Raw genomic sequence first — 26,423 nt, 5'->3', positions numbered from 1 at the left:
ATAAAGAGACAGAAATCATAAAAAGGAAACAAACAGAAATTCTGGAGTTGATGAGTACTAACTGAAATGAAAAATTCACTATAGATGTTCGACAGCAGATTTGAGCAGGCAGAAGAAAGAATCGTCATACTTGAAGATAAGCAATTGAGATTACCCAGTTGAAGGAGCAGAAAGAAAAAAAGAATAAAGAAAAATGAACAGAAAAATAAAGAAAAAATAAGAGACCTGTGAGACACCATCAAGTGGATCAACATATACATGAATGGAAGTCCCAGAGGGAGAGAAATGGGTAGAAAAAATATTTGAAGAAGTAAAGATCTAAAACTTCCACATTTGATGGGAGACATAATCCACATTCAAGAAGCTTAATTAATCCCAAGTAGGATAAACTGAAAGAGATCTACATGAAGACACAATCAAACTGTCAAAGGCCAAAACAAAACGAGAATCTTTACAGCTTCAAGAGAAAAGTGATTCATCTTGTACAAGGGAACCTCAATAAGATTAATAGTTGATTTGTCATCAGAAACTACGGAGGCCAGAAAGTAGGGGGATGATATATCCAAAGTTCCAAAAGGAAAAAAAAGGTCAACCAAGGTCAATCAGGAATTTTATATCTGGTAAAACGATCCTTCAGGAATTAAGGAGAAATCAAGACATTCTCAGATTAACAAAAACAAAGTTTGTCACTGGTAGAACTTCCCAAAAAGAAATGCTAAAATGAGTCCTTCAGGTTGATATGAAAGGATGCTAGACAGTAACTCAAATCCTCATGAAGAAATAAAGAACACTGGTAAAGGTAAGTATACAGGTACAAATAAAAGTCAGTATTGATGTATTTTTAGTTTATAACTCCTCTTTTTTTCTAAATGATTTAAAAGACAACTACAATTTATAAATCTATGTTGATGGGAACACAATGTAGAAAGATGTAATTTGTGACAAAAACAACATAAAGAACAGGGGATGAGGCTATAGAGAACAAAGTTTTTGTATACTATTGAAATTAAGTTGGTATTAATTTGATCTAGATTGTGATAAATTAAGATGTTAATTGTAATCCCCAGGACAACCACTAAGAAAATAACTAAAATACATCTAGTAAAAAAAAAAAAAAACAAGAAGGAAATCAAAATGGTACAGTAGAAAACAACACAAAAGAATGTATTAATGGAAGAATTGAGGAACAGCAACAACAACAAAAGATATAAGACATAGAAAACAAATAGCAAAATAGCGGAAGTAAATCCTTACTGGTAATTACATTAAATGTAAATGGATTAAATTCTACAACTAAGAGACAGAGATTAACATACATGATCCAACGATATGCCGTCTACAAGAGTCTTTCTTTAGGTCAAAAGACTCAGATAGGTTGTAAGTGAAAGGATGGAAAAGATATTCCATGAAAACCAACAAAAAGAGAGCTGAAGTGGCTGTAATAATACAAAAAATAGACTTTAAGGCAAAAATAATTATAAGAGACAAAGAGAGACATCACATAGTAATAAAAGGCTCAATCCGTCAAGAAGATGTAACAATTATAAATATATGTTCACTTAACAATAGAGCCCCAAAATATCTGAAGCAAAAGCTGACAGACCTGAAGGGATAAATAGACACTTCAACAATAATAAAGACTTCAAAACTCCACTTTCAATAATGGATAGAATTACTACACAAAAGATAAACAAGAAGACTCGAGCAACATTATAAACCAATTAGACCTAACTCCACCCAACAACAGCAGAATATACATTCTTCTCAAGTGCACAGGGAGCATTCCTCAGGATAGACCATATGTTATACCACAAAACAAGTCTTAATACTTTAAAAAATATTGAATTCATATGATGTGTCTTCTCTGATCACAATGGAATGAAACTAGAAATTAATAAAAGAAGGAAAACTGAAAAATTTACATATTTGTGAAAACTGAACAACACACTCTTAAATGCCCAACAGATCCAAGAAGAAATCGCAAGAGAAATTAGATGAGGTGAATGAAAATGAAACTCAGCACACCAAAATTTATGGGATGCAGTAAAAGCAGTGCTCAGAGGAAAATTTATAGCAGATTTACACCATTCATCAGCCATGCTGTGCCAGTAACCCATATACAAACTAGAGGAAGACGGGCATGGATGTTGGCTCAGGGACAATCTTCCTCAAGCAAAAAGAGGAAGACTGGCAACAGATGTTAGCTTAGGGTGAATTTTCCTCAGCAAAAAAAAAAAAAAGAAATAAAGAAAAATCTCAAATCAATAACTTAAAGTTCCACTTTTTTTTTATGATGAGCCAAAGACAATTTATTGAATCGTGTAACTGAGTGTCTGGAAGTAGGACTTGCTTCTGACATGGATTGGTTCAGGACTCGAGCACTGTCCTCAAGATCCAGGGTCTCTCTTGTCTTCTTTCTGGCTTGACCGTATTCTCAGACCAGCACTCCCTGTTCATAGCAAGATAGTTACAGCATCTCCAACCTCATACCTCTCACTCAAGTCCAGCCTTATACTTCCAACTTAAGGAACTAGAAAAAGAAGAACAAATTAAACCCAAACCAAGAAGAAAGAAGGAAATAATAACAATGAGAGTGGAAATAAAGGTAATATAGAATAGAAAAATAGCAAAGAGAATAAATGAAAATAAAAGTTGTTTCTTTGAAAAGATCAGAAAAATTGATAAACCTTTAGTTAGACTGATCAAGAAAAAAAGAAGACTCAAATTAGTAAAATTAGGATGAAAGTAATGCCATTACTATCAACTTTATAGATATAAAAAGGATTATGAGAATTCTATAAATGATTGAATATCAACAAATCTGACAACCTAGATGAAAAAGACAAATTCCTAGAAAATACAAGCTAAAACTAACTGAAGGAGAAATAGAAAACCTGAATAGACACATAAATGAAAGATTGAATCAGTAACCAAAAAATTTCCAATAAATAATAGGCTAGGGCCAGGTTGCTTAACTGGCAAATTCTCTCAAATATTTAGAGAAGAATTAATGCCAATTCTACTCAAACTCTTCCATGATTCCAGCATTGCCTTGATACCAAAGCCAGCAAAGACATAAAGAAAGAAATCTACAGACAAATATCCCTTATAAATGTAGATGCGAAAATCCTCAACGAACTACTAGAAAGTTGAACAGCAACATATGAAAAGGATCATACATCATGGCCAAGTGGGATTTATCCCAGGAATGCAAGGGAGGTTCAACATATGAAAATTAATCAACGTAATATACTGTGTTAAGGAGTGAAGGAAAACAACCACATGATCATCTCAGTTGATAGAGAAAAAACTGTTTACGAAACCCAACACCCTCACGGATGAACGTTGAGGATATTATGTTAAGTGAAATAAGCCAGTCACAAAAGAAGACAAATACTGTACGATTCCACTTATACGAGATACTTAGGGTAGTCAAAATCATAGAGGTGGAAAGTAGAACGGTGGTTGTCAGGGCCTGGGAGGAGGGGGGAATGGGGAGTTAGTGTTTAATGGGTATAGAGTTTCAGTTTTACAAGACGAAAAGAGCTGTGGAGATGGGTGGTGATGATCATTGTACAACATTATTTAATACCGCTGAACTGTTTACGTAGAAATGGTTATGATGGGGGCTGGCTCCGTGGCCGAGTGGTTAAGTTCATGCACTCCGCTGCGGTGGCCCAGGGTTCGGACCCTGGACGTGGACATGGCATCGCTTGTCAGGCCACGTTGAGGCGGCGTCCCACAACAACCTACAACTAGAAGGACCTGCAACTAAGACATACAACCGTGTACAGGGTGGGGTTTGGGGAGATAGAGCAGAAAAAAAAAAAAAGAGAGAGATTGGCAACAGTTGGCGGCTCAGGTGCCAATCCTTAAAAAAAAAAAGGAAGATTGGCAACAGCTGTTAGCCCACGTGCCAATCTTAAAAAAAAAAGAGAGAGATTGGCAACAGTTGTTAGCTCAGGTGCAATCCTTAAAAAAAAAAAGGGAAGATTGGCAACAATTGTTAGCCCACGTGCCAATCTTTAAAAAAAAAAGAAATAGTTATGATGGTAAATTTTATGTCATGTGTATTTTAACACAATAAAAAAGTTGTTTAAAAAACCCAACATCCTTTCATGATAAAAAAATTCATAAAACTAGGACTAGAAGGGAACTTATCAGCTTAATAAAAGACATCTGTGAAAACTGACAGTTAAAATCCTATTTAATGGTGAAAGACTGAGAGCTTTCCTTATAAGATCAGGAACAAGAGAGAGATGTCTGCCCTGGCCACTCCTATTCAACGTTTTCCTGGAAGTTTTAGCCAGGGGAATAAAAAGAAATAAAAGACATCCAAATTGGAAAGGAAGAAGGAAAGCTATCTGTATTCACAGATGGCATGATCTTATACATAGAAAACCCTAAAGAATCTACAGAGAAACTATTACAGCTAATAAACAAAGTTAGCAAAGTTGTGGAATAAAAGATTAACATGCAAAAATCAGCGGTGTTTCTATAACTAGCAATCAACAATATGAAAATTAAAAAATACAAAATTTCTATTTATGATAATATCAAAAAGAAAAAATATTTAGGAATAAATTTAACAAAGGAATGCAAGACTTGGACACTGAAAACTACAAAAGATTGTTGAAAGAAATTAAAGAAGACCTAAACAAATGGAAAGACGTTCCATGTTCATGGATTGGAAGACTTAGGATCATAAAGACAGCAAAGTGATCTACAGAGTCAGTGCGATTTCCATCAAAATTCCAACTGCCTTTTTTTTTGCAGAAATGGGCAAGTTGAGCCAAAATTCATACGGAATTTCTAGGGATCCTGAATAGCCAAAACCTTCTTAAAAGGGAAGAACAAAGTTGAACTCAGACGTCTCAATTTCATTACTTCTATAAAGCTACACAATGAAAACAGTGTGGTACTGATGGAAGGACAGACCTAAGATGAATGGAATAGAATTGAGAGTCCACAAATAAACCCATACATCTATTGTCAACTGGCTTTCAACAAGAACGCCAGTGCCACTCAATGAGGAAAGAATCTTTTCAACAAATGGTGCTTGGACAACCGGATATCTGCATACAAGAGAATGAAGTTGGCACTTTACCTCACAGCACATACAAAAATTAGCTCAAAATAGGCAAAGACCTAAATGTAAGAGCTAAAGCTCTGGAAATCTTCGAAGAAAACGTTCGGGTAAATCTTCAAGACCTTGCATTTGGAAATGGTTTCTTAGCTATGACACCAAAACACAAACAACAAAAGAAAAAATCAATAAACTGGACCTCATCACAAATAAAACCTTTTGTACATCAAATGACATTCTCAAGAAGATGAAAAGACAACCTACAGAATGGGAGATAATATTGAAAATCATATCATATATCTTATAAGGATCTAGTTTCCAGAATATATAAAGAACTCTTACAGCTCAACAATAAGAATATAAACAATCCAATTGAAAAATGGGCAAAGGACTTGGATAGACATTTCTCCAGTGAAGATACACAAATGGCCAATAGGCACATGAGACGATGTTCGACATCATCTGTCACTAGGCAAATGCAAATCAAAACCACAATGAGATACCACTGCACACCCACTAGAATGGCTTATGAAAAATTAAAAAAGGAAAATAACAAGTGTTGGTGAGGATGTGGAGAAATTGGAACCCTCATACGGTAGTTGTAGGAGTGTAAAATGGTACAGCCACTCTGGAAAACAGATTGGCAGTTCCTCAAAAAATTAACTATAGGGGCCAGCCTGGTGGCGTAGTGATTAAGTTCAGAGCGCTCTGCTTCAGTGGCTCGGATTAGCAGGTTCGGATCCCCGGTGCAGACATACACCTCTCGTCAGCCATGCTATGGTGGCCACCCACATATAAAGTGCAGGAAGATTGGCACAGATGTTAGCTCAGGACTAATCTTCCTCAAGCAAAAAAAGAGGAAGATTGGTAAGAGATGTTAGCTCAGGGCTGATCTTCCACAGGAAAAAAGAAATTAACTATAGAATTACTATATGATCCAACAATTCCGCTCCTAGGTATATTCCTAAAAGAAGTGAGGACAGAAGTTGAAACAAAAACTTGTACATAAATGTGCATAATAGCTTCCAAAATGGAAACCACCCAAATGTCCATTGACTGATGAATGAATAAACAAATTGTCGTACATCCATACAATCGCATATTATTCAGCCCTCCAAAAAGTGAAGTACTGATCCATGCTACAACATGGATGGACCTTGAAAACATTACACCAAATGAAAGAAGCCAGACACAAAAGGATAAGCTATGCAAAGAACAGGCAAATCTATTGAGATAGAAAGCAGATTAACGGTCGTCAGAGATTGGGGAGAGAGGCGAATGGGGAGTGGACAGCGTGAGGACTGAGTTTCCTTCTGGGGTGATGAAAATGTTCTGGACCCGGACAGTGGTGATGATGGTTGAATGAACTAAAAGCTGCTGAGTGGTACATTTAAAACAGTTAAAATGGTGATTTTATAGTATGTGAATATTACCTCAATATTTAAAAAAAAAAAACTGGAAGGAAATACTTCCAAATGATAACCTTTGGTGATTTTTGTCTTTTTTACTGCTCTGTATTTTCCTAACTGTTTACCATAAACATGTAGTACAATAAAACACTTGAATCTCTCTTGTCATCGTCTGAAGCAAGCCTCTCTAACTTAGGGCACCCCTGACAGATGTCCTCACTCCAACCATTTTGCAGAGTCATATTGCAAGGACTTTGGACCAGGCAGAGGTCTTTTTCTTTTGAGGAAGATAAGCCCTGAGCCAATCCTCTTTTTTTTTTTTTTTTTTTTTTGTCGAGGAAGACTGGCCCTGAGCTAACATCCATGCCCATCTTCCTCTACTTTATATGTGGGACGCCTACCACAGCATGGCTTGACAAGTGGTGCATAGGTCTGCATCTGAATTGGTGAACCCTGGGCTGCTGAAGGGGAACGTGGGAGCTTAAACACTGCACCACCGGGCCGGCCCCCAGGCTTGGGTTTGAGTGGAGGTTTGGGTAAGTCTTCACTCTGGGTCTTCTTTACTCCCTTCCCTTCCTTCCTTCCATTGGCCCTGAGCTAACATCTCTTGCCAATCTTCCTCTTTGTGCTTGAGGAAGATTGTCCCTCAGCTAACATCCGTGCCCATCTCCCTCCATTTTACATGGGACGCTGCCACAGCGTGGCTTGACGAGCAGTGCTAGGTCTGCGCCGGGGATCTGAACCTTCAAACCCCAGGCGGCCAGAGCGGAGCACACGAACTTAATGACTAAGCCGCCAGGCTGGCCCCTCTCTCTGGACGTCCACCCATGACAGGCGGCTAACACCTCCTATTCCCCGGTTCTGATGATGAGATGAGATCATTTCTAAAAAGCTTTTAGTGGGTGGTCTGGCACCCAGTAAACGCTAAGGCACTGGAGAAACCATTGTTCCTTCTCTTCTTTCCCTCCCACGATGTCTAACACAGCGCTAAGCACAGCCGGCATTTAGCGTGCGCTCGGGAACCGAACCGCAGGACCATCCTGGCACAGTGAAGCGACACACAGCTCTGACCTCCACAGTGACCTTCTTATACCTCCCAGCCCTGACTCTAATTCTTGGTCACTTGAGGCAAGCCAACTTCCTTCCCTACAGCTTGGTTGCTCTGTGTGCAAAATGGGCGGCTGGATGGGAAACCATTCATTCTCTCATAGCCTGGGAAACTGCTAACATGCCCATTCGACAGACGAGGAAGCCCGAGGCTAATGAATTATAGTGAATGTGTGACAGCATCCAGGTCTTCTCACACCCAGTGCTGTTCTCTAGGAGGAGCCTGCCTGGGGTGTTCCCCCTCCAGGCCTGCCCATGAGTCCCAGTTCTGAGCTGGTTGGGGAGGGGGGTGCAGACGGGGTCTGTGCCTCACCTGGCTGGCCTCAGCGGGGCAGAGTCCATGAGTTCCCAGTGTTCTCCCCAAGGCTGTGATGGATGCTGTCGCCTTGCGCCTCTAGTTGGGCCGGCTCCAGCCTATTCCATGCTACTTCACTGTCATTGGCACGACTGGGCTTGGTGAAGCTGGACCCAGGCGTGTCCCAGCCTCTCCCCGCCTCTCCTGGTCCCTGTTGTCTTTCTGCAGGGGCCAGAGCTTATGTGTTCATCTCTGAATGTTGAGTCTACCCAGCCCTCAGGGACCAGGGCTGCCTGGCCCCAGGCGAAAGGTGCTGTTGTGTCTTGCTTCCAGGCTCCGGACTTGCGGTAGATCTCTTTCTTGTCCCGCTGTGCCAAGCGGCCTTGTCCTTTTTGGCTTCTGTCCTGTTCGTTCTGGGATTGGCCCAAGAGAGGGGTGTGGGCTGGCGGGTGCCCTACACAGAGCCTGGAGGCAGCATCCAGGCCCGGCTGGCTCACCCCAGGGCCCCCTGCCCACTGCCCTCAGCCCAGCTGGGTCCTCTTCCTTCTGCCCAGCTGAGGCAGGGCCTGGAAGGGCACAGTGGCAGGCCCTCTGTGATGCTCCGGTTGCCATGGTGACCCTAGATGAGAAGGCCATGGCATTCTGCCTCTGGAACCTCCACCCATCGTCCCGGCTCTGCTCTGCCTGCCCCCAGAGATGGCTCTCTGCTGGGGGGCTCAGGAGCACAGGCTCTGCTGCCGTCAAAGGCTCTCCTGTGCATCCCCCATCCCTTGGACCTCCTTTCAACCCCAAATGAGACCACCACCCTAATGGGTTAAGGCTCCGCCCCTCTGAAACTGACCTCCACTGGAGAGGTGATGGTGGGCAGTGGAAAAGGCACAGGATTCAAAATCAGAAGACCCAGGTTCCTGTCCCAACCTGGCCCTTTATAGCTGTGTGACCTTGGACAGGGCAGGCCTCGCACTTCAGCATCCTCCTTTGTAAAATGTGGGTAATAATGCCATGCTGAACTGTCCCTCAGTCATGCCTCTGTGACTTTTCATGGGCTGTTCCCCTAACATGTAATGCTCTTCTATCCTGCTCAGCTCAAACTCCTACCCATACCTCAAGACCCAGCTCAAATGCTCCCTTCTCTGTAAAAGTTTCCTTGACTTCTGTGCACTTGGCACAGATAACAGGCCTTGATGTTCTGTGTTAGAGTTATTCGTTTCCTTGGTTTTTATCTGACTGTGAATACTTGGAGGCAGGAATAGGATTAGGTTCAGTGTGGGTATTGGAAATGGTTTGTTGAATGACTCCTTTGTGAAATGGAAAGCAGAAGAGGCCAACCCTGACTGGGTTGGGCCCCGTCCTTGCAGGGGTCAATCCTGGGGCCTTTTGTCCAAGCATGGCATGGCTCCATCAGGGCTTGCTGTGGCCTTTCCGCGTGCCTGAGCCGTGCCTGGCTGGCTGGGGACATTTTCACAGCAGAGACCCAGTGAAAGCGACCATGACTCGTGCCCAGGGTGTGCCTGTCCTAGTGCGGGGGTGGAGCCAGGAGCTCATGGGTGTCTCTGGGCATATCCTGGGGCGTCTGGAAGGGGCCGGGGGGGGCGGCGGCAGCACTGTCAGCTAGTCCTGGTGGGATTTGGGGGATACTGCCAAGGAACGTGCAGTTCAGGGGAAAAGGAGGGAGGACTCCGGTGTTCCCAACTCCCTCTCATGGCTCTATAGCTGCTGGTCAGGGTCAAGGAGGCGAAGGCGGCATCCAGCGCCAGATCCTCCACGCGGACTCTGATCAGCGGACCAGGCTTCCGGGGCCAGAGCCAGCTGGTCAAGGGCGCCCTCCAGTGGCCACCACAGGGGAGGCAGGAATCTGACCCCACAAAAAGGCAGGTATTTCATTTATTCCTTCAACTAAAACAAGAGTGAGCATTCGCATACCAGGCGTGGTGCCGGCACTTGTTTCAATTTTAATTAAAAAATATATCTGTTAATCATCTGCTAAATGGAAAGCGCTCTCTCGAGTGTTGATTCGCTTTGGTGGGGGAAGAGGGAGTAAATACAAAGTAGGGAAACACTCCCTTACAGCACAGATTCTCAACCACACCGTCCATTATACTCGCGCGGGGAACTTAAAAAAATTTCAACGCCTGTGCCCCGTCCTGACGAACTGAATCTGGAGGGGCGGGGCAGAGGCACACAGGGCTTTGCGGAAGTTCCCCAGGCAGAGTTAACAGGAGGCTGGGCACGAGAATCACTGGTTTGGAGAGTTGACTAAAACGTTTCCCGTCCATTATTGTCACCAGCTGCAGAGGTAGGTGTTATTGTCCCATTTCACAGACGAGGAGTCTGAGACTCAACTGAACACCCCTCCCCTCCCCACCCAGCTTGGGAGGCAGGGATGCAGCAAATACTCCACTGTGCCTGATCTCTGTTCTAGGAACCCTGCTAAGCCTTTTTTTTTTACTTGAGGAAGATTAGCCCTGAGCTAAAATCTGTGCCAATCTTCTTCTACCTTGTATGTGGGATGCTTCCACAGCATGGCTGATGAGTGGAGTAGGTCCGCACTTGGGATCTGAACCTGCCAACCCAGGGCTGCCGAAGTGGAGGGTGGGGAACTTCAACGCTTGGCCACAGGGCTGGTCCCATTGTCCCTGATCTCTGAAGAGACTCCTTAAAATGATGTGCACAAAAATAGCCTGCAATCTCAGCTTTTTTAACACTTAGGAGTATGTCAGAGAGGGAGAAGGGAGCGAGGGGATGGAATTATTTTAAGGCTCGAGGTCCCGTTGTAAATCAGCCGTTCTGAAAGTGTGGTCTGAAGATCGCAGGCTCCTGACGCGCACAGTGCTTGTTAACAACGCAGCATCCTCCAGGTGGCAGAATGAGACTCTGGAGAAAGATCCTGAGACGCTGTGCGTTTAACGAACATTCCAGGCCATTCTTACGGCCTCTGAACACTAAGAGCCACTGCTGCCTCGAGGTTTCACTTAATACAAGAGGAGCACGTCCCGGACCCCCATCACTTCCAGCGGCTGAGGAGGGCTCTGCCTCTGGATTGTCGCATTAAAATGTATGGAACCAGCTGCTGAGATATTAAGCAGCTCCCTTGGGGACCTGGCTACATGCTCCCAGTTCACACGGGCCGGCTGGGAGCTAGCAGCAGAAACACCAGAGCTCCTGTGTCATCCAGCGCCGGGCCCGGCCGGCACACAGCAGCCCCCTGCCCCCATTCTCCTCCCTCAGCTCGGAACCAGCCTACTCGCTGCGTCTCGCCAGCCAATCACAGCCCGAATAACCTATGACGTCACCAGCAGCCAATCCGAGCCCCTCATCTGTACGTGCAGAATTCGCTCGCTCTTACCCAGCTGATCGAATTCTAAAGCAACGCCGTCTTTTTCCGGTTGGGATGCTGAGGCCTGGAGAGGAGCAGAGGCCCACCCAGGGTCACTACACCCAGGTGGCAGAGCCAGGACGTCTAGACTGGGGTGCATTGGGGTCCACTGCCCACAGTGCTGCCAGAGCCCCATAGGGCCTGAGCAGACACCCCCGGTCTGGGTAGCTCCCGACACAGGAGATGAGGTCCAGGGCCGCGGCCCCTCCTCCCAGAGCTCTCCCTGCAAGACCACAGAAACAGGTCTCCTAATGTCTGGATTTCAGGGCCCAGAGAAAAATGACAGGATTGGCAGGGCCCATGATGGAGGGGGTTGCCCCAAATTCCAGCCCTGGTCTCAGCCCCACGCCCTCCCAGGAAGGAATTACAGGGGCCCTGTGCTGGCTGCTGCTTAAGGGCAGATTAAGAGGAGGGGCCAAGACAAGGGTTCCTTTGTGGAGGCCCTGGCTTAGGGGGTCAAGTGACCGCTTCACACAGACGTGGGCATCGCCAACCCCTATGTGTGGGCAGGGTCCCTGGCCACAGGACCCCAGAGAGTCCCATCAGTCCAGTAGCCAGACCTTTTGTGGGATCGCCTGACAATCCTGGAGCTCCACTTGTGAGTAGGGGTTGCCGCAGGCGGGCTGGGCTGGGGCTTTGAGGGCCTTTGGGGTGGATGACTGTCCCTGCATACGTGCTTGGGATGTATACACACAGGCAGCATGAGTGCAGGTGTGTGGGCAACTCTGCATCTGTGCAAAGGCCCTGAGGTGGGAATGAGCTTGGTGTGCACCGGGCGCCCAGAGACAGCCACTGTGGCTGCATCAGAGCAAGTAGGGGGAGGGTGGGTGTCAATCACTGTTTCAGTAAATTTTTATTGAGCACCTCCTATGAGAACACAATAGAAGCTTCCATTTTAAGGAGGGAATAGGCAGTAAACAAGCAGGCAGCCTGCAAAATGTGATTTCAAATATAACATGATAAATGCTACGTAGAAAAATCTAGCAAGGTGAGGAGGCAGAGAGTGCCAGTGGCAATGGGATGCTATTTCCAGGTAGGTGGTGGGGGATATCCTTTCTGAGCTGACCTGAAGTGGGAATGAGCCATACAATTAGATCAGGGAGAGCATCTCCCTGGGAAAGAGGATCAGCAGGTGGAAAGGTCCTGGGGCCACCATTCAGAAAGTATTATTTGACCATCTCCACCAGCCAGGCTCTGTTCTGGGCACTGGGCACAGGGTGGTGGACAAGACTGAGCAGGCTCCTTACCAATTCCTGCTCCAGGTTGGTTGAGGGAGCTTGGGGAGCGATGAACAAGATGAGTTTAGAACACTGCCTGCCTCAGAGGACTGAGCCCAGTGTGTGGACATTGCTGCTGTCATTGCCGTTGTCACACAATTTAAGGGCACAGACCTATTTGTGTCTTCCCTGCCAAGGCTATGAGCAGCCTCTGGGTTCCCTTCCCTGGCTTCCCACCTCCCACAGGCAGTCAGTGCTGGAATGGCCTTAGAGGCCACCTCATCCCCCGCCCTGCCATCCCCCCCTCCCCCCGCCCCAGTGTCCAGACGGGAGAGCTGAGGCCCAGAGCAGGGACTAGCTCTGACCAAGGTCCCTGCTCCCTCCCGGTCCCCCATCAGTGTCCCTCTCTGCCTGTCCCCCAGGACCCAAGCCCACGTGCTGCAGCCTGGTGCCTGGCCATGACCGTCACCTACTCAAGCCAAGTGGCTAACGCCCGCTTGGGCTCCTTCTCCCGCCTGCTGCTGTGCTGGCGGGGCAGCATCTATAAGCTGCTGTATGGCGAGTTCCTCATCTTCCTGCTCAGCTATTACAGCATTCGCTTCATTTATAGGTACAGGCGCATGGGCTGGGGCCGGGGCCCGGGAGGGGTGCAGCTGGGGATTGGAACTCCTAGGGGGCCTCTGGGCCATTCAGGGGGCCAACACACCAGAGCCGTCTAAGGCTGAGCTGAGCTTCTGGCCAAGCCCGGGGGTCCGGTGGGGAGAGAGAAGGAGACAGACTGGGAGGGCATCTCAGACACCCTTTCCTCCAACCCCGGGAGGGGCCCCGGAACCCAGACCTTCCCTGCTCCCACTCAGCCAGCCTGTTTTCCTGAATCCCACACAAGCTCACAGGCCTAGACTGTATTTTTTTCCCCAATAAAAATGTTTATTTAAACAATAAAATATAAGACATATAATCACAGAATATAAGATAGCATTTTATTTATTTTTTATTTTTTGAGGAAGATTAGCCCTGAGCTAACAATTGCTGCCAATCCTCCTCTTTTTGCTGAGGAAGACTGGCACTGAGCTCATATCCATGCCCATCTTCCTCTGCTTTATATGTGGGACGCCTACCACAGCATGGCTTGCCAAGTGGTGCTGTTTGCACCCGGATTGGAACCAGTGAACCCCGGGCCACCAAAGCGGAACGTGCGCACTTAACCACTGTGCCACCGGGCCAGCCCTAAGATAGCATTTTAAATGGAAAAAGCATTAATGACAGCAACAGATTGAAAAATATCAAATACATAAAATTCTTGAGTTCATAATAATAATACTAATCACAGAATACATTGGTTTCCTTTGGCTGTTCCTAGGGCACCAATATACTTTTTTTTAAAAAAAAATTACTTATTTTTTCGAGCAGTTTTAGGTTCATTGCAAAATTGAGCAGAAGGTACAGAGAGTTCCCATATACTCCGCCACCTCCAACACACACACACACAGAGCCTCCCCCGCTATCAACATCCTGAAGCAGATGGTACATTTATTATAATAGATGAACCCACGTGGACACACCATTATCACCCAAAGTCTGTAATTTACATTAGGGTTCACCCTTGGTGGTGTACGTTCTCTGGGTTTGGGCATATGTACAATGACATGTATCCATCATTATAATATCACACAGAGTATGTTCAGTGCCCTAAAAACCCTCTGTGCTCTGCCTCCTCAGCACTCCCTCACATACATCTTTGAAAGACCAAACACTCTTTGTTTCTATCAGCTTTTAAGCAGCCGTCCTTTGGATTCTTTAAAAGGGTCAGCGATGCCTAAAACTGACTCTTCAGCAGGATTTTCCTTTCTATACCTCACAGAAAACCTCCCAGGAGGCCTCCTCCAGCCATGGGGCACAGGCTCCATTGGGGTTTGGTGTGCCAGAGAAAAAGTGGGACCAGGCTCAAGCCAGAGGAGGGGCGCTGGGCCAGCGAAAGGGACAGGGAGGATGTGGGGCAGCACAGAGACAGCCACACTCCTACCCTGGGCCTGGCTGGACCCAGGACCCGTCTCAGCCATCTCCTCCCAGACATCTCTCCACACCCCTACCCCGCTCAGGATGGCCCTCACAGACGACCAGCAGGTGATGTTCGAGAAGCTGACTCTGTATTGTGACAGCTACATCCAGCTCATTCCCATTTCCTTCGTGCTGGGTGAGGTCCCCCTTGCGGGTGTCGGGGTGCGGCGGCTGCTCCAGACGGGCAGGCCACGGGGAGCTGGGATGGGTTGGGGGGAAGGCAGGCCAGTGGCACGTCAGTGCCTCTCGTAGTTTAGGGAAATGAGACTCCAGCCAGAGCGACTGAAGTTAGACATTAGGAAGGACTCCTGCAGTGAGCACTCAAGATCTCATTTTCTGAGGGCAGCGCTAACATTCTGGTCCCTGGAGCCTCTACGCAGGAGGGAGGGGTCCTAGTGGATTTCTGGGATGGGCAGGGGGGCCCGGGAGAGAGAACTCGGCGCTCTTGAGCCTTCATGCGGGGCTCTGGTGGTCTCCCCCTCCCGAGCGCCCTGCAGGAGGGTTGGGGCTGGGCCCGCTCCCGTTAGAAAGATGGAGAAACCGAGGCGTGGCCCTCGCTCGGCTCTGGCCGCAGCCTGGGCCCTCGCCCCGCGCCCCCCCGCCCCTCCTGCCCAGGCTTCTACGTGACGCTGGTCGTGACCCGCTGGTGGAACCAGTACGAGAACCTGCCGTGGCCCGACCGCCTCATGAACCTGGTGTCGGGCTTCGTGGAGGGCAAGGACGAGCAGGGCCGGCTGTTGCGGCGCACGCTCATGCGCTACGCCAACCTGGGCAACGTGCTCATCCTGCGCAGCGTCAGCGCCGCCGTCTACAAGCGCTTTCCCAGCTCGCAGCACCTCGTGAAAGCAGGTGGGCGGGCCCAGCGGCCCGGGGCGCGGCCGTGGGCGGAGCCGGACACCGACAAGGGCGGGGCCGGAGCTGGAGATGGGTGGAGCCAGCGGCCCCTGGACTGAGGGTTGGGTGGGAGCGGGTGCGGGAGCGGGGCGGGGTCGAGACCTGGGGGGGGGGGGGGGGGGGGGGGGGGGGGGGGGGAGTCAGGTGCCTGAAGGTAGGGTGAGGCCCGGAACTGGCCCTCGGAGGGTAGGGGTTTGAGATATCGCTAAGGACCCTTTAGGGATGAGGGTGGAGCCGGGCGCGGGGACGGTGGTGGGGCCTAGGGAACTGGTGAGGAGCTAGGGTCTACCTCCTTCTGCTTTTCCCCCTCCTGTTTTCCGATTTCCAGTCTGTACATCTGCAGCCTCCCTCTCTGGCTTTCCCTGACCTGGTCCTGGTTAACAAGACAGACCCCTCTCACGTGCTCAGCACATAGTAGGCACTCTAATTATTTGCTGAAAGAAAGAGGATGGCAAAGGAGCCCCGAGTTTCCTCTGGGCACAGTAGGGATTTGGGCCTGAATCCTGGGCCGTGGCAGGGCCTGGCCTGGCCGCCCCGACAGCCACTCCTTCTGCAGGTTTCCGCATCCACTGCCTTCTTCTTTCTACCCCGCAGGCTTTATGACCCCCGCGGAGCACAAGCACTTAGAAAAATTCAGCTTGCCACACAACACGTTCTGGGTGCCCTGGGTGTGGTTTGCCAACCTGTCAGTGAAGGCCTGGATTGGAGGTCGAATCCGGGACCCTATCCTGCTCCAGAGCTTGCTGAAAGTGAGCCCACTACACAGATGGGGCTGTTGCCGAGTGGGGAGGGTTGTGCCCCAGGTGGAGCAAGATTTCCTACAAAAAGAAGGCTTGAGCTCCTGAGGGTCTTCTTAGAGCCTGCTTTGGGATTATAGGATCTTTTCCAACAAGATTCCACAGCCTGAGGTGGCCCTTCCCCAAATTCCCTTCCCATCCCCTCTCTAAAGAGAGCCTCTGAGATCCTGGTTCCTTTTTGATAGATGAAGAGGCTGAGGTACAGAGAGGTTAGCTGAGCAGCCCATGACCACACAGCCAGGGCTGGACCATGAGCGCCAGATCCTGGCACCTGGGGAAGAGCTGGGGGGTGAGCCTGAGAGAAGCAGGTGGTGGCCAGAACCTCAACCTTCCCTCCTTCCCCCCAGGAGATGAACACCTTGCGTACTCAGTGTGGACACCTGTATGCCTACGACTGGATTAGTATCCCGCTGGTGTACACGCAGGTGAGGACTAGGCCAGTGAAGCAGTCCCTTTGGGAAACAGGCTAGGAGGACCCAGGAAGCAGCCTGTGATGGGAAGGGCTCACTTAGAGGCCAAGGAAGAGGTCCACCCTGGGAGACAGGCCTGGACACTGCAGGTTCTTTCTAGTGCCAAGTTCGAAGGGTCCAGGCTCCTGTCTGGTCCAGCAGTGGAGGCAGTGTGATTATCCCCATTTGAAAGACGAGACCACAGAGGCTCAAGGTCACCCGAGTGTGCAAGCTGGAGCCTGTCCTCCCAGCCTAGGGAGCTTCCTGACCCCAGGTTCCCACCTAGCCCGTTTCTGCCGCCGCCTCCGTTCCCTCCCAGGTGGTGACCGTGGCGGTGTACAGCTTCTTCCTGGCTTGCCTGATTGGGCGGCAGTTTCTGAACCCAGCCAAGGCCTACCCCGGCCACGAGCTGGACCTCGTGGTACCCGTCTTTACGTTCCTGCAGTTCTTCTTCTACGCTGGCTGGCTGAAGGTGAGCATCTCTGGGACAAGGCTGTGGGCGTGGCCAGGGGAGGCGTGGCCAGCCAGGAGAGGAGGGTCTCAAAGGAGGAAAGCAGGGCGCTGGGCGCCCCCACCGCACCTCTTGGATCTGCTCCTCCCTCCTATTTTCACATATGAAGAAACCGAGACGCAGAGGAGTGGGACCTGCTGGGGGCTTGTGTCTGATTGCAGTCCTTCACCCAAGACCCCAACTTAGCAGGCACCGGACAGACGGAGGGACAGCTCGGTCCGTCTAGACAATGTTCTCCAAATGTTCCTCCAGAACGAGGGGAGTGCATGGAGTAAGAGCGGCAGGGGCAGGCCCTGCTGGTGAGGCAGCTTCTCACCGTCCCCAGCGATTGGGCTCTGGTCCCAAATTTGTCCCGTTTGCTTAGTAAAACGAAAGCCCTGAGGTTAATTATCTACCCCCAGCCCCAGCTCTTTAGAAGACAGCGTAACACCACTTCTTACTCAAGCTGGCTGTTGGGGGTCTCATCTGCACCCCAGGGGCTTAGCCAAGTCTTCCTTCCCACCACACCCACTACTCTTCCTAACAGGAATAACACACTTTTCTCTCCACCTCTTTATGTTTCCATCTCTTTCCCACCCACTCTCCCTCTCTTCCTTTATTTTTTGGTAGTCGTGGTGGTGGGTGTCCCTCTCTCTCTCCTGTCCGTGTCACACACACACACACACACACACACACACACACAGATCCATTCCCTCCCTCCTCCCCCCAGTTATCTTTGCTTTCTACCAAGGAGACCAGATCACAACATTTTGCTGCCTGGAATTCTCCAGCGGTGCCCAGAGGCTGGCAGGGTGTCCCCTCACCCCTAGCGCAGTGCGGCTCCTCACCTCTGCGGGGCTCTGTCAGGGCATTTCAGAGGTTAGTGCCCACGGCTCTGCCCGCCTGGGCCACCTTTTTATTCAGCACAGCCTCTGTTGCATTAGGAAATCATGAATAAGTGAATATCTGGAGACGTGAATGAGTAAATGAGCGAATGAATAGAATTAGGCAGCTCCAGGTGAGATACAGTGAGGGGAGCTGAAGGTGGTGACTCCACAGGCTTGGGTGGCCAGAGCCCTGGCACAGTGACTTTGGAGACAGGGGTCAAGCAGAAAGGGTGTCGTGGAGGAAGGGGGTGGAAATGACAGGAGCCGAGATTTAAGGGGTGGGAAGCGAGGCTGCAAGGAGGTCTACCTGAGGATTTCCAGACCTCGCCTACCCCCAAGGTGGCCGAGCAACTCATCAACCCATTTGGAGAGGATGATGATGACTTTGAGACCAACTGGATTGTCGACAGGAGCTTGCAGGTATGGAGGGAGGGATGGGGCCTGTCCCAAGGACCCTCCCCAAATTGGACCCAGGGAGGGGGACCCCACAGTTCTATAGGGTGGCCTCACGGTGAATTGCCCCCCACCCCCACCAACCATTCACTCACAGGATTCTCACCCCAACTTATGAGGCTGCAGGTAGGCGTCAGTCTCTCCATTTCACAAGTAGGGAAACTGAGGCCCAGAGAGAGGGAAGTGACCTCTCCAAGTCATCTGGCAAGTTCAGGGTCCTGCCTGGGCTGACCTTTCTGTTGGACTTCTCCCTCCGTCCCTGGTGACTAGGTGTCCCTGTTGGCTGTGGACGAGATGCACCAGGACCTGCCCCCGATGGAGCGGGACATGTACTGGAATGAGCCAGAACCCCATCCCCCCTACACGGCTGCTTCCGCCCAGTCTCGTCGACCCTCCTTTTTTGGCTCCACCTTCAACATGAGGTGGGCAGTGGCAGGAACCACTCAGTGGGTAGCAATCCCCTTGTACAAGGGCCTGCCTGAGAACTTAGGAGGGCACTGGTTAATACATGTCGGGTGCCTACTGAGCGCCGGGCACTATACTCTTGATATCTCTTAACCATTTTTTTCCTCCCAGTGACCTTGGTTTATCTTCCATTTACAGATGATTAAATCCAGGTTCAGAGAGATTAAGTAAACTGCCTAGCCCAAGGTCACATAGCTAGTAAGCAACACACGTGGCCCAGGTGTGTCTGGTTCCACCTCCACACCCTTACCCCTTACCTCGACCTGCTTAAGGACTCCTGAAGGTGGAAGGGCTCGAGGGCCCTCCAGTCTAAGACCCTCATGTCCAGAGTTGGAAACTGAGGCCCAGAGAGAGAAGGGACTTATTCAAGGGCAGTCAGTGATCAGTGACGCTGGTGGGATGTCAGGGCCTGATTCCCGATTCTGGTCCAGACTAGGTTTTCTGATAAGCCAGGGTGTTTGGATGGGGAGTGGAAGTGAAGTTCCCTGGGATGCGGGAGGGGCAGCAAGCATGTCCCAGCAGGAGGCTGCTCATCACTGCTGCTTTCTGGGTAGACTTTTTGCTACAGAGTAAAGGCTTCACGTCACCCACAGCAGCCAAACTTTCCTCCCCATGGGTCCCGTCTCCCTGCTTCGGTCAGAATCCCTTTTGAGCTGAAGGGCTGCCTCAGGGAGCCCTCTCTCCCCGGGAGGACAGAGAGGACTCTGGAGACTGATCCATGTCAGGGTGCACACCATCAAGCTTTTCTTCCATAGTATTCAGCTCTCTCTTCTTGCCCTTTTAAGAACCAAATATCCTATTAACCTGAAATTAGAATTAGAGTTCCCTAGTCGGTGTGAGGACGGTTTGGAAAAGTGATCAAATGAAGAATGGAGGCTTGCTTAGGTGAGAAACATTTCTGGAGGTTGCCTTTGAGTTCTACCTAGTCTGTACTCCAGCAGCTGAAGGTTGGGGCAGGGAAGGGTGAGTGACGGAGAGTAATAACGCACAGACCTTGCCTCCAGACAACACACAATTTAGTAAGGGAGCTCAAACCCAAGGCCCAAACTCTGAATACACAATATAACGTACTGGATGCCTGGGAAAGGGGCAGAACGTGGAAGAGAGATCACCTTTGGCCCCCCAGAAGGCAGCCTCCAGCTGGGCCTGGGCCTTGAAGTATGGGGAGAATTTGGACACTGGCAAGGACAGGCCACTCCTCTGGGTAGGTGGGCTTTCTCTTGCAGAGGAAAGGCTGTGGGCTCCCAGGAAGCCAGGCTTCTCTCCCTGTGGAGGCTGCTCCCCAGTTGGAACCACAAATCCCTGGCTTGCCCAGTCACTCCTGGGCCTCATCTGACCCTCCATACCTGGGGACCAGTAGTTGAGATTACCTGGAGTAAGGGGTGTTAATGGGAAGATGTGCGGGATGAAGAGGAAGCCCTTAAATGCCAGGTTGGGAGTTTGGATGTTAACCTGGGCAAGAGGGAGCCACAGAACAGTGAGGAGAGCTGGGGCAGGAGGGACTAATCGGGAGGTACAGGATGGATCAGGAGAGAGGAGAGTCTGGGCCCTGTGAGCAAAACTGTGTGCCCTTGGCCTTGGGCCAGAGGGAGGGAGAGGAGCGGGGAGAAGGGAGAAATAAGGTCAGGCTTCCGTCCCCCCGACTCAACGCTTAGTCTCCTGCTTCTTTCCAGTCTGCATAAGGAAGAGATGGAGTTCCAGCCAAATGAGGAGGAGGAGGAAGAGGGCGCTCACCCTGGCATCCTTGGCCGCTTCCTAGGGCTCCAGTCCCATGACCACCATCCCCCCAGGACCAACTCAAAGACCAAACTACTGTGGGCCAAGAAAGAAGTCCTTCTCCATGAGGGCCAGCTCAAGAACCTCGGGGGGGCCAGACAGAACTCTAGGGACCAGGAAGACAGCAAGGCCTGGAAGATTAGGGGGGAGGACGCCTTCAAGTCCGCTGCACTGTATGGGAGGTCGGGCTACCACAGCGCCCCCCAGACACCGCTCAGCCACACGCCTATGATCTTCCCACCCGGACAGTCAGCGCCCTCCAGTCTTTGCAGAGTCTCAGGCATAGACGGCAGTGTCAAAGATCAAAGCCTACAGCTTGTGATGCCTGGGACCAAGAGGAGTTTTGAAATGCTCCCAGAGAGTCCTGGGGCCTCAATGGAGCACCCAGAATTGTGTCATTTGAAGAGGAAAACTGTCGAATTTAATCTGACGGATATGTCAGAGGCCCCCGAATGTCATCTCAGAGAACCACATTTGGAACAGTCGACAAGCAACATACACACCATACTCAAAGATCATGGCGATCCCTATTGGGCATTGGAAAACAGGTCTGTCCTCTACCCAAACCCAGGGCACGGCCTCCCCTCCCTTGTTAACCCTCACCAGCCTCCCTTGCTCTGAGCCTACTCTTCTTGCATCATTTCCTACGGTTCCATCACTGCCAGAGCATGTGTGCCCAGCACTGGCTTGGGGCACATACCTGGCCACCTCAGCAGGGGCCTTGGGGACGTGTTGGGGACTTTTGCTCATTAAACCCGACAGCCTGACATCACCAAGACTTCCCTGGAACCCAGGTGAAGGAAGATGAGGGTGCACTGACAGGAGTGATGCTGGAGAAAGGGCTACTAGCACAGGTTTGGGTGGGCAGATGTTAAAATTGGACCCAGCTCACTCTGAGCAGGGGTGGCAGACACAAAACTGTGGGGCAGAACTGGGGGCTCTAGGCTGTAGCCCCAGATCTCAACTCTCTGCCCAGGCTTAGCTGGGAGATGGCCTATGAGCACTCCCCCACAAGCACCCACAGGGGTCCTGAAGCACTCCTGGAAAGGGTGGCACCCCCCCCCCCCCCCCCCCCGGGAACTGGCAGATGGGGAGGCTCCAGGTCCCTTGGGGGTAACTTACTACCTTGGGGACCTCACGAAAAGGCTTCTGAACCTAAATGTGCTTTATGCTTCCTTGAGGTCAGTCCAAAGCTGTCACAAAACTGCCCAATGTTTCCCTTTATTTGATTTCCTGGATACTCACGCAGTTAGACCCACCCTACCCCACCCCCAATCATGATGTAGGGGGGAAGTGTAACTTCCCGTTTCTAGATTCGCAGTTGCTTCTGTGGTCAGAATACACAGCTCTGTGATTCAAAACTTAAAAGGGCCATAATCTTGTTTGCTTGGAGGGCTAGACCAACTTTTACCCATCACCTTGTTTAGGAAAGGACAGTAACGTAGTTGTTAGCAAGGACACCGGTGGCTGCAGCCTCCTGAAGCTACCCTTGGGTCTTAAGATTTAAGATGTCTCCACCCTTGCCCTTCTACTGCAGCTGTTAGTACTGAAATAAGGTTTTTCCGTACTCATGTTGTGAACTTTCTCAAATTCTCACCAGGGATGAAGCACATTCCTAAGCCTGCTTCCCACGGGAGATGGATGCTTCACCGGCCTGGTCCTACCTGCGTGTACACCAGCGGGACACTGATCCAGTCATAGCCACATAGCTGTCCACACTGAAGAATATATTCCCATGACAGCCTGAATTAAATGGGTTAGCTTAATGGACAAGAAAAATCAGTAGTTTCAGGACTACTTCAGCCTTTAAATGCCTTTTGTACCTAACATAGCTAGAACAAGCTACTGGAAATATTAATTCAAAACATCAAATTCAGAATCAGGAGTCCTCAAGCCCTCTCTGAATTCAGCACACCCAAGCCTTGGTATCTTTCCGAAACTAAGGAGTTTAATAAATACAAATCCTCCTAGGTGTCTCATTTTGATTAGTGTGATGATCACAGATCTAGCAAAGATGGCTTAGACACGTTTCTAGCCCATGCCAAGAACTCAAAGACAACAGCTGGGTACCAAATTACTTTATTTGAAGGAATGGTACAAATCCAAGAACTTAAGTAGATGTTTTGGTACAACTTATAGAAAAGGTAAAGGTAACCCCAACATGCATGCACTGCCTCGGTGGATCAGGGAAGTCACCCGGTGGCTGAGGGAAGCTGGCCCAAGACTTAGCTCTCGTCACACTCTCCCAGGGTGTGCTTGTCAAAGAGATACTCTGCCATGCCAGATTCGGGGGCCCCCATCCTGCGCAGGTTGGTTACGTGGTCACCCAATTCTTTGATGGCTTTCACCTGCTCATTCAGGTAATGAGTCTCGAGGAAGTCACACAACTAGAGAACAGAATGGGGAAGCAAGTTAATGGGGAAGCTTTCTCAGCCCAAGGCTGGGAAACCATCTCCTCCAGTTACTCCCAAGTTGCCAATACTCACGTGGGGGTCATTTTTGTCAGTGGCCAGTTTGTGCAGTTCCAATAGTGACTCATTCACATTTTTTTCCAAGTGTAATGCACACTCCATTGCCTTCAGCCCATTCTCCCAGTCATCCTGGTCTGGTTTCTGAACGAGAGATGGTTAGGTCAATGCATCTGCAGTCTCTACCTATTAAATCATGACAAGTCACCAAGCACCTACCACGTAACCACTGTGCTTCAGCCAAAGGAACAACCACATTTCCCTGGGTGACAATTCCCAATGTAACCTCCTTGCCTGTTACTGTGTGCCTACTGTAGCTTAGACAGCAGGCCTAAAAAAGCACAAAAGACGGAAGCCGAATATATCCTCATTGCTTAAGGGCAACTGTCAGTCTCTGGGTGATCTCCGACACCCGAGGACTGCTAGAGAGATGATGAAGCATGATGTCCCTAGGATCTTTTGCTCACCTTGATGTCCTGAAGGAAGATCCGGCCGCCTCGTTGGTTCTGCAGCTTCATCAGTTTCTCAGCATGTTCCCTCTCCTCATGAGATTGATGAAGAAAATATTTGGCAAAGTTCTTCAAAGCCACATCATCGCGATCAAAATAGAAAGACTGAAAGGGGAACACGGATGTGTTCTGTTAGGGCTGTCCCAAGGAAGGCAGTCTGCTGGCCTAGCCCTCCTTTCTCAAAGCCGGGGTGGGGGGTGGGGGGTCTGTGCCTAAGGAGATCGGGGGCAGCCTGGGGTCCTGGACTGAACACCACAGTAACTAGTTTCCACTCTGAAGTACAACAATGAAACTTGGTCCTTGCAATTCAAAGTTTGCTCTAAGGAACCTTGAGGATATCACAACTGCCTCCAGCAGGCAATGTCTTAAGGATCTGCATTAGCGCAAAGTAAACTTCTGACAGCCCGTGTCAAATGTGATTGAAGAGAAGGTGTTGAAATATTCACCCTGCACTGTTAGTGCCGCCTCCTTGATCAATCCGTGTTCAAACAGGAGCTTGCCAGCTCACGGCAGATGCATGGCTTTCTAAAATTAACCCACTAGGCAAGGCGACAGCTGTGGGCAATGCTAACGTACGGAAACATATTGCCAGTAGAAAGCAAAAATGATTCCGTTTCAGACACTTGCTGTGTTTTCAGGTGTTCCTGAAATGGAAAGGCAGTTCCCAGAAATCCAGGCCTGTTTTCAAATCCATCCGGAACACGTCTATTCCTGGATAATCTGCACAATCATAAGGCAGTTCTAACTAAAACTCCCACCTAATCGCCTAAAACTAGGATTTTGGGAAAACGAAAATTCCACTGCGTACTGCATGGAAAAATTCCTTGCCCGCTAACTGCTGGGGGACTTTATCCAAGGACTAAGGGTTCGGATAGAGGGCCAGGACTCTCAGACACAAAAAGGATGAAGAAATAAGCACCCAGGCCCACAGACGCGGGACTGACACAACTCTGCCGACAGAAGAGGAGATGTGTAGATAGGCTGCAATTCCAGCGGGACTTCGAGATAAGCACAGGGGTGGCGGCAGCTGCTCGGGAGTGGCCGCCCACGGCAGATAAGCCGCCTAGCGCTAGCCCCCAAGGTTGCTGCTCGACGCCATTACCCAGCAGGCTCCGCCATTCCCGGGCGATGGAAGCTGGCCCTCTTATCCCCAACTACCCAAGCAAACCGAGAGCCTCAGGGACACGTGATCGGACGTAGAGGAAGGGATGGACACACCAAAGTCCACCTTGCCAACTGCAGGATGACAGAGGGGGCAACCGCGGGATTTCCAGAAGGCCGCTCTCTTTACATATAGAGGGGTGCGCAGAGGCGGCCCTCTGCCCCATCCGCACCCCCCCCCCCCCCCCCAGGGGACGATCGGAAAGCGCGGAATGCCCAGAATTTCTGCGCAAGGTAAGTCCCGGGGACCTCGGCCGGCCTCCATCTTCCCGAAGCGAGCGCGGAGGCGGGAGAGCCAGTCCGGAGGCCACGCCCCCGCCCGCCCCCGCCGCCCGGAGGCCACGCCCCCGCCCGCCCCGCCGCCCGGTGGCCACGCCCCCGCCCGCCCCGCCCGCCGGAGGCCGCGCTCGCCCTCACCATGGACAGGTACACATAGGAGGCGTGGAGCTCCAGGTTGATCTGACGGTTGATGGCGGCCTCCGAGTCCTGGTGGTAGTTCTGGCGCACCTGCGAGGGGAACGCGGTCGTCATGGCGGACGGCTGAAGAGAGGAGAGGGCGGCGGCGGCGGGGCGGCGCTGGAGCGGCGGCGGGAGCCTTGCGGCGGGCCGAGGGCGCTGTGAGGAGATGAAGGAGGGCTGACTCTGGGTGGCCGGCCGGGGCGGGGAGCGAGCGCCGGGTTCCGTTCAAGCACTGTTGAAGCAGGAAACCTCGGCAACTCCGACGAAGACTGTGGCGCAGGCCACCGCCCGCCGGGCTTTTATAACGGGAGCCGGCGTCAGGCCCGCCCCGGCCAATCACGCCGCCCGCCCGCGCGCCAGGCCCCGCCCCTTCCGGGGGCGCGCGGCCCCGCCCCGCCGCGCGCTGGGGGAGGGGCGGGCGGGGCGGCCTTGGGGCTGCGAAGCGGTCCCCGAGCAGGGGGCCCCGGGAAGGATCTGTGAGCTGTGGCTCGTTGGGTGGGGCTGGAGGGAAGGGCTGGGGAGGGGCGGGAGGCCCAGCTCGGAGCCCTGACCCTAGGGGCGTCCTGGGTCGTGGAACCGACGGGAAACCGCCTCTGGGCACGGGGGGCGCAAACGGGCACCCCGAGACTCTTGGCCAAGGGCACGTTCAAAATCAGAGCAGTCACCACACCCCCAGGTGACTGCCTCGTGATGCAGATGGGGAACTGGGAAGGTGGAGACGTGGGTCCTAGGAGGCCGAGTGGGTCGGGGTTCACTTTCTCTTCCTCCAAGTCTACGAGGAGCAAGTGGGGGCGGGGTGGAGCCCACTGCCCTCGATCGGCCCCCGCCCTCCCGACCCCGGGCCCCCGGGCCGCCTTTTGCAGAAAGCAAAGATGGCTCCGTGTGCAGTTTATACAACAAAGGCTGGGCGGGCCTTGTTTCCCTAGAGACTCGGGAGGCTCGGAGGCCGCCTGCCCCGAGGGGGTCCTGGGGGTGAGCCGCGGGATCCTGAGAAAATCGCCGGTGGCGCTTAAAACTCAGACAGAGATGGGCGTTAGAGAAGAAAGGAGAAGCCCCTTGGATCTGGA

At 50.7% G+C, this 26,423-nt stretch overlaps 2 protein-coding genes across 2 annotated transcripts; one reads left to right on the top strand and one right to left on the bottom strand.

Annotated features, from left to right (window-relative positions):
- The first annotated feature begins 11,741 nt into the window (after positions 1 to 11,741).
- BEST1 (bestrophin 1) lies at positions 11,742 to 22,729 on the top strand. The gene is made up of 11 exons (XM_046644341.1): positions 11,742 to 11,871; positions 12,913 to 13,100; positions 14,590 to 14,684; positions 15,164 to 15,397; positions 16,037 to 16,191; positions 16,587 to 16,664; positions 17,008 to 17,160; positions 18,405 to 18,485; positions 18,789 to 18,940; positions 20,657 to 21,307; positions 22,360 to 22,729. Exons 2-11 carry the CDS (start codon positions 12,949 to 12,951, stop codon positions 22,376 to 22,378), a joined length of 1,770 nt encoding a protein of 589 aa, XP_046500297.1. The 5' UTR covers positions 11,742 to 11,871; positions 12,913 to 12,948; the 3' UTR covers positions 22,379 to 22,729.
- Positions 22,730 to 22,822: 93 nt separating this feature from the next.
- FTH1 (ferritin heavy chain 1) lies at positions 22,823 to 25,653 on the bottom strand. The gene is made up of 4 exons (XM_046643825.1): positions 25,315 to 25,653; positions 23,695 to 23,841; positions 23,246 to 23,371; positions 22,823 to 23,146 (listed from the first exon to the last, which is right to left on the bottom strand). Exons 1-4 carry the CDS (start codon positions 25,426 to 25,428, stop codon positions 22,985 to 22,987), a joined length of 549 nt encoding a protein of 182 aa, XP_046499781.1. The 5' UTR covers positions 25,429 to 25,653; the 3' UTR covers positions 22,823 to 22,984.
- Between the last annotated feature and the right edge of the window lie 770 nt (positions 25,654 to 26,423).

Source organism: Equus quagga, chromosome 17 (genome assembly GCF_021613505.1).
Source record: "Equus quagga isolate Etosha38 chromosome 17, UCLA_HA_Equagga_1.0, whole genome shotgun sequence".
Classification (NCBI taxonomy): Eukaryota; Metazoa; Chordata; class Mammalia; order Perissodactyla; family Equidae; genus Equus; species Equus quagga.
Note: the sequence above shows the minus strand (reverse complement) of the source record. Positions and strands in the feature narration are given on the sequence as shown.

Excerpts from the sequence above, each read along its gene's own strand:
- BEST1 (XM_046644341.1), top strand. The coding sequence starts at position 12,949 with ATGACCGTCACCTACTCAAGCCAAGTGGCTAACGCCCGCTTGGGCTCC. Across the intron at positions 13,101-14,589 it reads AGCATTCGCTTCATTTATAG|GATGGCCCTCACAGACGACC; the intron begins GTACAGGCGCAT and ends TACCCCGCTCAG. Across the intron at positions 16,665-17,007 it reads TCCCGCTGGTGTACACGCAG|GTGGTGACCGTGGCGGTGTA; the intron begins GTGAGGACTAGG and ends GTTCCCTCCCAG.
- FTH1 (XM_046643825.1), bottom strand. The coding sequence starts at position 25,428 with ATGACGACCGCGTTCCCCTCGCAGGTGCGCCAGAACTACCACCAGGAC. Across the intron at positions 23,842-25,314 it reads CCTATGTGTACCTGTCCATG|TCTTTCTATTTTGATCGCGA; the intron begins GTGAGGGCGAGC and ends TTCCCCTTTCAG. Across the intron at positions 23,372-23,694 it reads TCTTCCTTCAGGACATCAAG|AAACCAGACCAGGATGACTG; the intron begins GTGAGCAAAAGA and ends TCTCTCGTTCAG.